This window comes from Protopterus annectens, chromosome 8.part1 (genome assembly GCF_019279795.1).
Source record: "Protopterus annectens isolate FY-2018-M chromosome 8.part1, PAN1.0, whole genome shotgun sequence".
Lineage (NCBI taxonomy): Eukaryota > Metazoa > Chordata > Ceratodontiformes > Protopteridae > Protopterus > Protopterus annectens.
In genome coordinates this window covers 343,834,833-343,849,231 of record NC_056742.1, presented here as the reverse complement: position 1 = coordinate 343,849,231, position 14,399 = coordinate 343,834,833, and the positions used below count along the sequence as shown (strand labels likewise).

The window sequence follows — 14,399 nt, the reverse complement described above, 5'->3', positions numbered from 1 at the left end:
GGCATTAGCTCACACCTGTAGAGCACATCTATGTTTCTCCTCCTACCTTTCAAACATCTTCCTACGTACTGTACATATCCTGCAACAATCAGATATGTAAAACTTACCAATAAAATCAAGCAACTCATTGTCTATAATATGACAAAAATTAAACTCCAGGCAGACATCCACCCCAACCCAGGTCCACTCTCCTGCACCCCTCCCCCAACCATCTGCCCTCCCACCAGCCCTACACAAAACCACAGCCAACACTCCACCTACCACCACCCCTCCCCCCACTTCCAAAAACCAACACCTCAGACCTACACTTTATAAAATTTCACCTCCCCAGTGTTGTTAACAAAATCTCTGACTTCCATGCAATCCTCAACACCTACTTACCAGACATAGCAGCAGTAACAGAAACCTGGTAAAACCTCACATCAGTGACAAGGATATCATTACAAATGGTTACAACATTATTAGATTAGACAGACCAAACAAAAGGGGCAGTGGGGTTGCCATTATGTATAAGGACACACACAAACTGGAACTAATGAACTGTGCCCTTCCTGACCTACCCAACTCCGAAATCCTACCGACTCGCCTACTTATAAACCCAAACAAAGATATTATTATCTTTACTGCCTATCTCCCACCAGGAAACAACCTAATCATAATTGAAAATCTTCTTGCTTGAGCATCAGCAAACTTCAGCCAGGAAATCATTATCATAGGAGACTTCAACCTAGATTGGTACTCCTGCAACTCCAACAACCCTTCCAATTTCCTGAACCTCTTCAATTTTGCACAAACAATATCTTGTCCCACCAGGGTAGATAAACACTCAAAAAAGCAGTCCACTCCACTCTAGATTGGATACTGATTAACAAACCCAGTCAAGGTTACTTAGGATGCCTTCCAGACTCCCTCAGTGACCACTCACCTACCTTCCTATATAGAAAACGTGCTCAGACACAAACCAACACAATATATCAACATGTCCATAACATGAAAAACCTCTCTCCCTTCACTTTCAACCTTCTACTTCAGCAAAGTAACTAGTCACCTCTTAAAAACCTCCCACTTGATGAGGCAGTCCTGTACTTCAACAATACCGTCCTCAAAATACTTAACTATCTGGAGCCCACTAGAAAAATAAGAGCTAAAGCTAGGCAATTACCTTGGCTAACTAAAGATACTGTAGCTCTGCTGAAGCAAAGAGACAGGGCATGGTCAGCCTATCACACCACCAAAAATAAAACACAACACACAACATATCAACAGCTCCGAAACCAGGCTAAAAGACAGATAAAATCAGACAGAGATACTTCCTTTCAAATCAGCAAACCCACCAAAACAGCCCCAAAATATTTTGGCAAAGCATCGACAGTCTACTCAACCCAGGCCATAACCCCCCCCCACACACACACACACACACACACCTGCCACTGCCAATTGTGAATGTCTCAATAGCTACGCAATTTAATACCCACTTCATTAACTCTATCACATCACTTCTTGGTAACCTGACTAATCAACCCCTCACTATATGTTTGCCCACTTCTGACTCCACCTCCCCCTTCTCTTTCAACGCTGTCCAAACGAGCTACATAAAATCACTCCTCTCCAAACTCAGACCCTGCTGTCTAGCTGCTGATTTGCTACCTAACAAATTCCTTAAAATTGCTGCACCCTCAATTACCTATCCCATATCAATCCTCATTAACTGCTCAATCTCTGAACAGTATGTCCCCAATTTGTGGAAAATATCCCGTATCATCCCCCTACACAAAGGTGGCCCCTCTAAAGACATAGCTAACTACTGTCCAATAGCCATCCTCTCCCCTATAGCCAAAATTTTAGAATAATGCATCCACTCCCAACTCCTCACCCACCTCCTTAACAACAACCTCCTCTCCCCCACACAACACGGTTTTAGGCCTAAACACAGTACCAGCACTGCCCTACTATCTTTTACAGACACCATACAAGATCTCATAAATGGAGGTCAATTGGTCTCTTCCATATTCCTTGACATGTCAAATGCCTTTGACACTGTATCTCAGCAAATCCTTCTAAATAAACTCTCATCCCATGGGCTCAACACATCAGCTCTGTACTGGTTCCATAGTTCTCTCTCTAACCGTCAGCAAGCCACCAAATAGGACAACACCCACTCCCCCTTCTATCCGTAACTGTTGGCATTCCCCAAGGATCCATACTTGGCCCCCTTCTCTTTACAATTTTTGCTAATAACCTCAGCTCTGCAACCCGACTAGCCTCCATTGTCCAGTACGCTGACAACTCTACAGTCATCTGTGCAGCCCCGACCCCACAAGATTTACAAATAAAAATGCAAAAATCTTTCAAAGATATAGAAAACTACCTCAATTACCATCAACTCATACTAAACCCACACAAAACCAAGTTAACTGTTTTTAATTGTAACAAACCCAAAACATGTCTGACCCCAATTTCAATTCTTTCCACAAATGGGACCAAAATAGTACCAACCACCCAAACCAAACTCATAGGTGTCTCATTTGATGAAAACCTAAGGTTCGATATCCACATATCCCTCACCATCAAAAAAGTCCACTCCAAGCTAGGCACCCGATATAGAATTAAACCATTCCTTACAGAAAATGCCAGATTAGCCACTGTCTGCACATAACTACTTTCATCCCTCCTTTATATGGCTCCCAAGTATTTACAAACATTCATAAATCGGTCCTAAATAATCTAGAATCATGCTGCAACAAAATCGCCAAATTCACCACAGACCACCCATACAGAACCTACCACATCACAGTACTGTCACAACTCAAATGGTTAGAACTCCCAAACCTACTAACATTAAACCAACTGTCCACAGCCCACCAAATAATTTACAAACCTAACAATTGCCCAGCTCTCACCTATCTAATCCAACCCAACAGCAATACTAGAGCACTAAGATCATCAAACAAACTTGTTAAAAATTACAATACCCACCCAAGGCACAGACCTCTACTCCTACAAAACTGCCAAACTCTGGAACACCCTTCCCCAACCTATTACAAAAAAACCCAACATTCATGATTTCAAACTCCCCCTGAAGGAACATCTGGCAAAAGAGTGACTCTGCTCCTGTCTTACTCCAGGGTAGACCACCTACTTCTTTCCTTACTATGACTCTAAACCAGGTCTTTCTCACAGCTGCAGTTATTTACTGCTATATACTAACTTTGTCTCCGTAATCAATTCCATTTAGTAAAATACTCGTGTACTGATGCAGTTATGGAAAATTATTTTACCCGCTCTTGTCTAACTCTATCCCACTGTTATCACTATTTCAGTCATGAGGTTTAACTTTCATCAATAGCAGGGGCAACGTTGTTTATTTTGTAAACGGCGCAGTGGTGCAGCAGTAGCGTTGTCCCCTCACAGCAAGAGGTTCTCCGGTTCGATTCTCGGCTGGGGTGCCTCCTGTGTGGAGTCTGCATGTCCTCCCTGCGTTCGTGTGGGTTTCCTCTGGGTGCTCCAGTTTCCTCCCACATTACAAAGACATGCGTCTGGAGCATTTCTCCCCGGGCCTCAGCTGAAAACTGGCTTTGTTCCAAGTCGGACTTTCCCTGTTAACAAATGTTAAATAAATAAAATAAAAAAAAATATTATGTACTTAATTACATATTCATATTTGCTTTTCCTTTTGTAAGCTTTGGACTATGCTAATCTAATTAATGTGTGTTCAATTTGATTGTTAAATTTTGTCTTGTATGTATGGAGCTTTTCTCCCCGGGCCTCCGCTGAAAAAGTGCCTCTTACCCAGTCAGACATCTCCCGGTAAACAAATGAAATAAATAAAAAAATAAATAAATGAATCTGTACCCAACAGTTTAGGGTCCATTCCACTAGAGAAAGGGTCTCAATCTCAACTCACCATGAGAGCTGTTTAAAGACTAACAAAAGCAGCCATGGACCATAGTCTGCAAAACAAAAAGATTGATGCTTACTGCAGCTAGATGTGTAGTGTTATAGGGCCTCTTACCTAGAAGTTACTTTTGTTTGAGTTCTGTGTGCCAAGAGTTTAAGATTCATGCATTAGAGCCACAGTAGCCTCTACTCAGTTGCATACCGCCTACTTCGAGGCGATCTATGCCTGACATACAAAGCTATGTCAAATCCAGAATTAATGGACATGCTCCACCTCAGTAAATCTAAATCCCTTAGAGCCACACGCTCGAGGGACTTGAACCTCAGCACAGAAATAAATAGAACTTGCTGGAGGGACAGGTTCATAACCCAGAGGAAGGGAGGGACCATCCAGTCTGTTTTAGAAGTAGCTACCTAGTCCTCAGTCCACATCTTCTCTAAGCATTGCAATCTGGACATTGCTTCTAGTACCAAGGCAAAATTTGTTACTGCCAAACTTCAAGGGTTGTTTTAGCCAAAACATGCCCAGGGGCATCCAGACAGTCTTTTGTCCGTAAGTTGTAAGAATCATCCCAAATGTGAAGACTACTACAACAGTGAACTATGCAATGACCTTAGTGCAGATGTGTTAGGAATTTACAGTAATGGTAAATGTTCAAGTATATCCATTATTGCAATACTCTGTCCCTCCAGTCATCATCTTTTTGTCATTTGGTTATCGGTGGATTATGTTGGGTACACAGTCACCATTCCTCCTACTTTGTACTCTTTTGTCCCCTCAAGGCATCCTGCTTCCTCAGGATGACCTACATTTTTGGGGAGGTAGCTTTGGAGGTATTTCTTATGGAATTTCATTTTTTTCCATTGTCCACCAGAACAGTTAGTGATCTGCATCATAAGCCACAAATTCCTGGAGACTGTCAGGGCAAGAAAGACCTAAAGATGGCACAGGAAGATGTTCCTATCATACTTCAGGTGGGTGGGGTAATCAGGCAGGACATCAGGTCTCTTCTGTGCAGAAGTCTCGTATGTGAAAACTACAGGTCTATGTTATGGCGCCGAAATGCTGTAACATCGAACACCTCAACACCGACAAGTATTCAGCGAAATTCACTTCCGTGATTCACTGAATACTTGTCGGGCAAAGATGCAGTTGGCCAACTACACAATGTTGCCCTTTTCTCCACTGTAGTGTGATCTCGGAGTTGGTATGTTTAGTTGGAGGGGGTGGGTTTGGTTTAGTTAAGATTAGTTCCGTTGCATTGCAGGGCAAGCATTTATTTTCCCAACAAGTATTCAGCAAATCACGGAAGTGAATTTTGCTGAATACTTGTCTGTGTTGAGGTGTTCGATGTTATGGCGTTTCAGCGTCGTAATATAGACCCAAAAGCTACTGCAGTAGTCTACGTAATGCAAACATTTATAATTATATTTAGTTCCTGAAGCAATTGTATTTTGTTATAAAAAGATATTGTGTATGCAGAGTTTTATTTTGTTACTTTTGTAAATTTTAGCTGAAAAATTAAAATTTGCAAGCATCTACTTAAGTATTTTATTTGATTCTGAAACTGTACTTTATTCATGTAATTTGAGGAATTCCCCCTTAAGTGCCCTCTAAGAATGAACATAATCCCAGTAAGGCTAACCCAAGCAATAAAACACACACAAAATTGCAGGTGTCCTTAACTAAGTCCTCAGTTTCTGACTTGAGCCCAGGATACATGGGATGAATCAGCGGTTCATACAACTGGCAGAGCTTGCAGTGGAGGATGGGCACATAGGTGGTTCAGGACAGGACAGAGTAGGCCACACACACTGCATACGTGTTGCATATTTCCTTTGAAGGACAGTCTTGGATACAAATATGCAGCTTAGAGGCAAGCATTAGGCTCCCCAAGACAGTAATAGGGAATAGTTTTCAATGCAGATGTACATGCGCGTGCAGTCATGTGAGGAAGGCATTGTAGACCTTCACATGACACAAATTTGCACATCCACTGCCCAGTGGAAGGTTAGGCCAATATAAGTCCCCTCATAGCCAAGATTCTGGTGAAGGCACAAACCATTCTTATGACTAAATGCCTACCCCCACTAGGAAGCTCTCACCCTGATGCTGGATGAAGTTCCCAGATAAGGGAATGAATGGGCCATATCTGATTGGGAGGAGGCTCCATAATATCAAGCATGGAGGAGAAAGTAGTCTGAAAAAAGTTAGATCTTGGTTATTTTATTTTAATTTAGTTTAGTTAGTTCATAGTTTCGTATAACAGTTTTAGAGTTATGTATATAGTAATCTCCATGACTGTAGAGTACTTTGCAAATTTCAGCAACTTGACATTTCATCCTAACTACAAGACTACTCTTCACTAAATACTTGCTTGTACATTGCAGCTGTTTTCCCTAGGTTCATTAGGGATTAGAACATAAGGTTAAGCAGCTGCATAAAACTTTTAGCTATCAATAACTAAAGAAAGGTGGAAATAAAACACTCCAAATAAATTATTTATGTAATCAAACACTTTTGATGCATCAAGTTTAAACAAATGTGTCAGAGTAAAACAATTACTTGTTAAAATTTATTAGACTCTGCTAAGAGGAAAAAATTATGTTGCCTGCATTTGGCTGTTTCTTTCCATCTTTCCACTGATGAAGTTGACTGTGACTGCTTACAGGTATATCAAAGAGATATTTCCATCTCACAATCATCCCGCTTTTACATATCAGATAGTTACTATACAGGAAAAAATTTCTGTACTGTTTCAGATAAAATAACTTCTTCATTATGAGGCAGTCAGTAATGCATAAGCAGTGGAAGTACTAATGCAAGTCAGGTCATTTCATTTTTTTGAAAGTAAACAGAAACAGCAAGGAATTATTTCTAGAGTGAAATGCAGTTGCACTCCAGATTAGCAGTAGGTTGGTAAAATGCATCATTTTTTTTTATGAAAAGGTGTGTGCCTGCACATGCAGACATGCGCACACACATAAGGTATTTTGTTGAGAGGCTTCATGCCTTGGCACGAACATTGTCAGGCAGTGCCATCTTAGGAGAACTTTTAGCAAAGGCATCAAGGTTGCCAGTTATTTTGTTAACTGTAGATGTACTGTGTTCTACAAGTTGTATTATGAATGATCATAATGTTAACTGTGTTTGTAACGGTTAGATTTTTTGTAATTATGTTTTTTAGCTTTTCTCCTCGGTCCTCTGCTGAAAAGGGGCTTTTGCTCAGTCAGACAATCTCGGTTAACAAATGTAAAATAAATATTGTTTTTTTTTTTTCTTAAATCACTGTGTGGTTTAATTCTTTCTGCTGTTGTGTTGAGTTAATACATGTCCCATTAAATGTGATCTTTGGTCTCGGTCTTGGTTCTTTGAGTAGTTTGTAGTTGGCAAGGTTAGACCCACTTCAGGTCAGTTAATAAGACATCTTTAAGGAGGTCTGCATCCATGTTTATGTACAACTACCAGGAGGATGCCTGTGAGGATACTAAATGTTTGAGAAATGCAGTGGTTTTTTTTTTTATTATTATCACTATGCAAGCAAGTTTATTTCAACAAAACTATTTGTGAGTTTTTGCAAGTGGTTTAAGAATTTTACTTGTAGGTCTTAAGTCTTCAGGCCTGGACAGATTGAAAGCTTTAGGCAAGTGGTGGTACCTATTATAAGAGGCTGGTTGTGAATAAAGACAAGAGTTTGAGTATAAAAGTAGTAGAACATTTTTTTATGAATTGTAGAAGACATTTTTTGTTGGAAGTTGTGGTCTTTATTTAGGAGGAAGGTTGAGTCATTCAGTGGATCTTTGTGCAAAATGTTTGAATTTGAGACTCAACAAAAGGTCCTTGGGTTGTTGAATCTGTGCTGGAACTGGCAAGCTTCTGGTTAAAGAAGTAGTTTTAAGATCATTGGCAGAGATACATGAAGATATGTTTTTTGTGCTAGAGATAAAATTTGCCTTTTCTAGTGTGTGTTCTTATTTATATCCATATTATTTTGGTGTTGCTAAGCAGGGATGTTTTATTATTTCTAGGGTTATTAGTTTTGAAGGTGTGGACAGTTTTGCATAGTAGCAGGGTTGTAAGAAATTATCCTTATGTGTTTGAACCCCACTCCAGTTTCATCATCTAGTCTCTTTACAGAAGTTGATGTTTGGTTTATGTGTTGAGAAGGGAACATTTTCTGACCTAATGTAATTCATTGTTATAGGTAAGGAACATTTTACATGAGAATTAAGGTGTTGTAGAAATATCTGGCCATATATTACCTTGTAAGAGTTGATAATCCCAGCGAAACAACAAAATTGCAAACACACCAAAGGTGAATGAACGCCAGGAATACAGGATACTGTGCTGGAAACACTTAATTTATTGACATAAAATAGGTTGAGCGCTTTCTACAGAAGTAAATCTGTCTTCTTCAGAACATCATAGCATGGAATCATGACGCTTATATATCATAATTGAAGTAAAAAGCCCGCCCTTAGTATATCTCCTATTTCTCCTGATTCAGTAAGTGAACAAAATGAATCCTTGTTGTCAGTAGAGTGAAACTTGTAGTTGTTGTTGCCTGGACTGAAGAACTGATCAAATGCACTCTTTCTGACAAAAGGGGGGGGGGGGTTTACAAAGTGACAGAAATTCACACTGCAAGCACAATAACCTGCAGTTACCAAGCAGAAGAATTAGCCACAGCAATTACTGAAATACAAAGACCTGATCAGAAGTAGTAATAAAAAAACTGTCTTACGAGGAAAGCTAATTTCCTCGTAAGACAGTTTTTTTATTACTACTTCTGATCAGGTCTTTGTATTTCAGTAATTGCTGTGGCTAATTCTTCTGCTTGGTAACTGCAGGTTATTGTGCTTGCAGTGAATTTCTGTCACTTTGTAAACCCCCCCCCCCTTTTGTCAGAAAGAGTGCATTTGATCAGTTCTTCAGTCCAGGCAACAACAACTACAAGTTTCACTCTACTGACAACAAGGATTCATTTTGTTCACTTACTGAATCAGGAGAAATAGGAGATATACTAAGGGCGGGCTTTTTACTTCAATTATGATATATAAGCGTCATGATTCCATGCTATGATGTTCTGAAGAAGACAGATTTACTTCTGTAGAAAGCGCTCAACCTATTTTATGTCAATAAATTAAGTGTTTCCAGCACAGTATCCTGTATTCCTGGCGTTCATTCACCTTTGGTGTGTTTGCAACCTTGTAAGAGTTATTCAAGGGGAAATGCTAAGGCTTAAACTGTTTTTTTTTAAATAGCTATCATGTAATTTGGAATAATATATCAAATTAAAAATTGTATTTTCTTACTAAAGCCATTGCAGTCGTATCCTAATTTGTATTTTCTTCTTACAGCTATCGTGAAAGGGCAAATAAGGATGCAGCTGCTGTCAGTAATCACACCGCTTCACTGCTGCAATCGTTGGGCAAAGTAAGTTAGTTTAAAGTCTAAGAAATGTAGTACACACAAACAGTAATTTAGCACAGTAAAATAACTTGGGATCTGATGTTGTCTTTTCTGTCTGGGTTCAACTTCTGTATTATTGGATCTGACTGATCCGATGCTGACTTTCGCGGTGGTGCAGCGGTAACGTTGTTGCCTCACAGCAAGAGGTTCTCCCGTTTGATTCTTGGCTGGAGTGGGGGGAGTGCCTTCTGTGTGGAGTCTGCATGTCCTCCCCACTGTTTGGTGGGCGTTTGAAAGACATGCGTAAATGGGCGTGCCTTCGTTGAAGATTGAACGTCGAGCTGGCACCTCGGCGTTCATGGAAATCTACTGCCAATCATTAGCAGACCAGAGTTCCGCTGTGGTGATCCCTAACCAGGAAAAGCCGAAAGACAACAACAACAACTGATCCGATGCTGGCCAATTTAAGCTCCTCCTCCTCCTCTTCATCCCATAATCAAATACTTCACTAGAATGCCCTCAGAAAAAGTTGCCGTCGTTCCAGACAGCAGCTTGGTTGTTCACTCCTCCTCTGTATTATTTTTGGACAGGGTCTTTTGCTCCTCTATTGGCTTTTCTGATTGATGTTAGTGTATATGTTTATAGTTAGCGATAGTTGTTTTTGTATTGTAGGGTTGTTAGCTGGTCAGAGTAGTTAGGATAGGTCAGCGTAGATGTGTTTCCTGCCTTTTGGGACTTGTTTAGCATGGTGTGATTTGTTGTGTGTTTGTTAGTACTTGGGTCTGGTAAAAGTCTTCAAAAAATGTGATTCTTGCTTCTCTCCCAAGGTGCTCATGACTGTTGTGTGTACTGCCTTGGGGCCTTGAGTCCCCTTATGCTGTTTGTGAGGGCTTCAGCTCTTGTGTGGTCAACGAGAGGAGAGCCATGCTCGTCCTTAAGGGTTTTCTTCCCTTGGGGACTATTACCCTCCTCCAGTAAGAGTGAAAAGTCAGGTCACAAACATTCCAAGGACAACAAATCTTCTAAGGGGTAGCATAAGCAATCTGCCCTGTTGTCCACTTCTGTTTCTGGCCAGCCAGATCCGAAAGTCCCAGGGCCTTTGGATCCCCTGGCAGCCTTGGTTGCTTTGGCTCCGCCACCTTGTAGTCGATTGCCTTCGGGGGTGGTGTCTCTGAGCTGATCCCCTTCTGCTTCTCTGCCTCGGAGCCATTGCCCTTTGGCTTCAGTCTCTGGCAAGGCACTCTTTCTGACCATTAGTGTTTCAAGCCCTTTCTTGGTGAAGAAGCAGTTCTTCAGGATGGATTTTCTCTCCCTTGACACCACAGGAGTTTCTCCCGAGTCCTCACCTTCACTTCCTGAAATGTGAGCTTCCCCAGCTTAGACGAGCAGTCCAAATCCATTGCCAGTGAGCAAAATGCAAAGCCCCCCCCCCATCAGTTGTCTCCTTAGTTGATTATCCTAGTCCATTGGAAGTCTGAAGATGTCAGATCTGGAGCATTTGATGCAGTCCTTCTTACAGGCACAGCTGGAGTTAGGCCTCAGCCCTTCAGCTTCAGGCCCTTTCCCCAGTACCTCAGCTCCCATCTCTTGGTTTCCTACCTCAGGTTCTATGGATGTTCTTCATCTCACATTGCTGCAGTCATAACCTGTGGGTAGTCCGCTGTCCTCGGTCGGCCCGAATACCAAAGTGTTAGGCTGGCGTCGGTCATGGTCGCTCAGATCTGACGTCAGTACGCCGTGGTACTAAAGCGCATGACCGACGTCATATCCTCAGTCTTTCTTGCCGCATGGTCCGAAGCAGAAGCAGCGTTTGCAAGTGCCATTCGGCGTCCTGAAATTTTCGTATTCTGAGTTTCAGACCGATAACCAAGTTGGGCTAAGTACCCCGTTGGGGAATATTTTTGTCTTTTCTTGCCTCAGTTAAATCCGGATGTCAGAAAAAGTGAATAATTGTATTTCTTGTGGGAAACAGATACCTCATAGGGATTACCACTCTCTCTGTATTCCTTGCTTGGGGCCTGAGCACGACGTAGTCGGGTGTCGCTTTTGTGCTAGGTTTAATAAGCGCACCATTAAACGTAGGTTAGATTGCGCTAGGCTTGTCTTCGGTAAGCGGTGTAATTACAATATGCCGTCGGATCCTCCGACGCCCGCTACCACTAAGAAGCGCAAGGAAAAATCATTAAAGTCCAAGCAGGATGAGTCGTCCATTCCGGACGCCGGTTCTTTAGAAACTACGGTGGAATCTGTGGATCCAGCCGAGGTTTCGGCTGAGTCTCAGGGGGAGCCTTTAATATTGCAAGATGTGGCCTCTCAGGAGTCGGGTCAGGCTGAGGGGGCCTCTCAGGTTACTGTACTCCCTTCTTTGCATAAGGTGGTTAGGCCTTCCCCTTCTGTCTCTAAGGTGCCTTCCAAGGTCAGGCCTGGTTTGTCTTCCTCTGGTGTCAGTCCTAGTTCTGCAAGTTCTGTACCTAAGAAACACATGCTTAAAATGGCAGATTTGATTAGCTTAATCAGGGGTTCTATGCCCCCTCCAGATAAGAGGCCTAGGGTGGAGCCAGAGGTGGAAAGTTTGGAACATGCTTCAGATTACTCAGAGTCTTCTGCTGAAGACATTCAGGATTTTCCTCCTTATTCTGATTCAGACGCAGAGGATTCTAGTCCTTCTGCTTCTCCTCCAGAGGATTTTTCTTTTTCAGAAACCCTGCATTCTATGAGGGAGCATTTTAAATGGGAAGGTCAGGATTTCTCAGATTCCCGAAAGAGGCTTAGGGAATTTTTGTTTTTACCACAACATAGGCCCTTGGCTATACCTCCTGTTTTGGATGTTGTTCAGGATGTTTTCTCTGAGGCTTCCCTTAATCCAGACTCTTTGCCTCCTGCACCGGTTAAACCAGATAGGTATTACAGGGTACCAGAGGCTCATAAATATTTGTATAAGATCCCTAGGGCTGACCCAGAAACTATTAGCCAGGGACTTAAGGGTGTCAGGGCTTCTGTTGTAAAGAATCCTGTTCCTATGGATAAAGATTCTAGAGCTTTGGATAGGTGGGGTAAAAAAGTGTATACCTCTTCCACTCTAGCAATGAGGGCTTTGAATTGCCAGTTTCATATGCTGAAGTACCAGAATTTTCTCCTTACTCAGTTAAAATCTAAGGTAGATGCTTTGGCAGAGGGCATAGAGTGTAAGGAATTACAGGATTTAGTGCATGCCTCTGATCAGGTGGGTAAGCATTCTTTGCAGTGTGGTTTTGATGCTTTACAGGCTTCTTCCAGGGTGGCTGCCACTGGATCAGTTATTCGTAGGCACGCCTGGCTTAAGGATCAAAACTTGTCAGAGCATGTTAAAGCTTGAATTTTGGATGCTCCCCTTCAGTCTGAAGTTTTGTTTGGTACTCCTGTGAAATCAGTCTTAAAGAAAATGGAAGACAAAGCTAAGTCTATGCAGACTGTTAAGGATTTTTTGCAGGTGCAGCCCCCTAAGTTTAGCAGAAATTGGCCTACTAAGGGATGGGCTTACCCTTCTTCTGATTTACAGTCTAGGGGCAGATCTAGACGTGGTAGGGGCAGAGCTCAGGGTTCTTTCAGGCCTAGGACGTGGAGTTCCCCTGCACAATCTTCAGGTGAGGGCAGGGGCCAGTCCTTTCATAAGCAGACCCAATGACCTGCATCTTCAGCTGCCAGATTCTTCCTGTCTGGCAGCTCCTCTAGGAGGAAAGTTGGCACTTTTCAGACAAAATTGGTTTTTAGTCACCCAGGACAAATGGGTGTTGGACATTATAGACCGAGGCTACAAGTTGTATTTCCACACATTGCCTCCTTTCAAAGGCATGCCAGACGTTCCTCCTCAGCAAAGGGCGGAGGCTCACAAACAGATTTCTTTACTTCTTCAAATGGGAGCTATACAGCAGGTCCCTCTGTCAGAAGTGGGCCTAGGATTTTATTCTCGCCTGTTTCTTGTACCAAAGAAAGGAAACACTTGGAGGCCAATTTTGGATTTGTCTATCCTCAACACTTACCTGGACATTCCAAAATTCAAAATGTTGACTTTGCAACAATTTCTGCCTCTGTTAGGCAAAGATCACTGGGATGGTAACTCTGGATCTCAAAGAGGCTTATCTTCATATTCCTGTCAGGCCCAGTTGCAGGAGATTCCTGCGTTTTCGGGCTGGGACTTTACATTATCAGTTCTCTGCATTGCCCTTTGGCTTATCTACTGCGCCCAGGGTGTTCACAAAGGTTCTGGCTCCGGTGATAGCCTTCTTAAGATTAAAAGGAATACAAATTTATCCTTATTTGGACGATTGCCTGATTCTTGCTCAAGACAAAGACAAGCTACTTCACCATCTACAGTATGTTATGGCAGTGTTAAGGTGCCTAGGGTATTCTGTGAACGAAACAAAGTCCAGTCTAGTACCCTCTCAGGAGATGTGCTTTCTGGGTGTGAGACTGAATACAGCCTCTCAGATGGCATTTTTGACCCCGGACAAGCAAAGAAATCTTACGCTTTACTTCCAACAATTGTCTCTACGGTCCAGGCTGACTGCAAGGACAGTCCTTCAAGCCTTGGGGTTCATGGCATCTTGTATTCTGGTGCTTCCCAATGCCAAACTGCATATGAGGAAGCTACAATGGTATCTCAAAAGTGTATGGACTCAACACTGCCACGATTTGGACACTGTCATTCAGATAATACCTTGCATTCAAAAGGAATTTTTGTGGTGGGCTCAGGAATGTCACCTAAACAAGGGACTCTCTGTGACCCGACCAGAGGCGAGTCAGATCTTAACGACAGATGCCTCAGACAAGGCTTGGGGAGCACACCTCAATGGAAAATGGGTTCAAGACACGTGGCCTGCCAGACTTCAACATTTGCATATCAACTTGAAGGAGATGTTAGCGGTCCAATTTGCATTGATGGCTTTCAAGGATCTACTTCACCCAGGACAAGTGTTGATTCAAACAGACAACACAACTGTCATGTGGTACATCAACAAGCAAGGGGGAACTCATTCGTACCCTCTTTGCAGGCAAGCTATGATTTTGTGGGAGACTGCTCTCAGTTTGCACCTCACTCTTCAGGCAAGGT

The 14,399-nt window shown here is 42.3% G+C and overlaps 1 protein-coding gene across 1 annotated transcript in view; it reads left to right on the top strand.

Moving 5' to 3' along the window:
* The window catches only part of NAE1 (NEDD8 activating enzyme E1 subunit 1), a 1,377,685-nt gene that overhangs the window by 750,649 nt on the left and 612,637 nt on the right, over positions 1 to 14,399 (top strand). Inside the window, exon 14 of the mRNA XM_044081916.1 lies at positions 9,259 to 9,334. Within this exon, the coding sequence (XP_043937851.1) occupies positions 9,259 to 9,334 (76 nt within the window). The remainder of the gene's footprint in view (positions 1 to 9,258; positions 9,335 to 14,399) is intronic.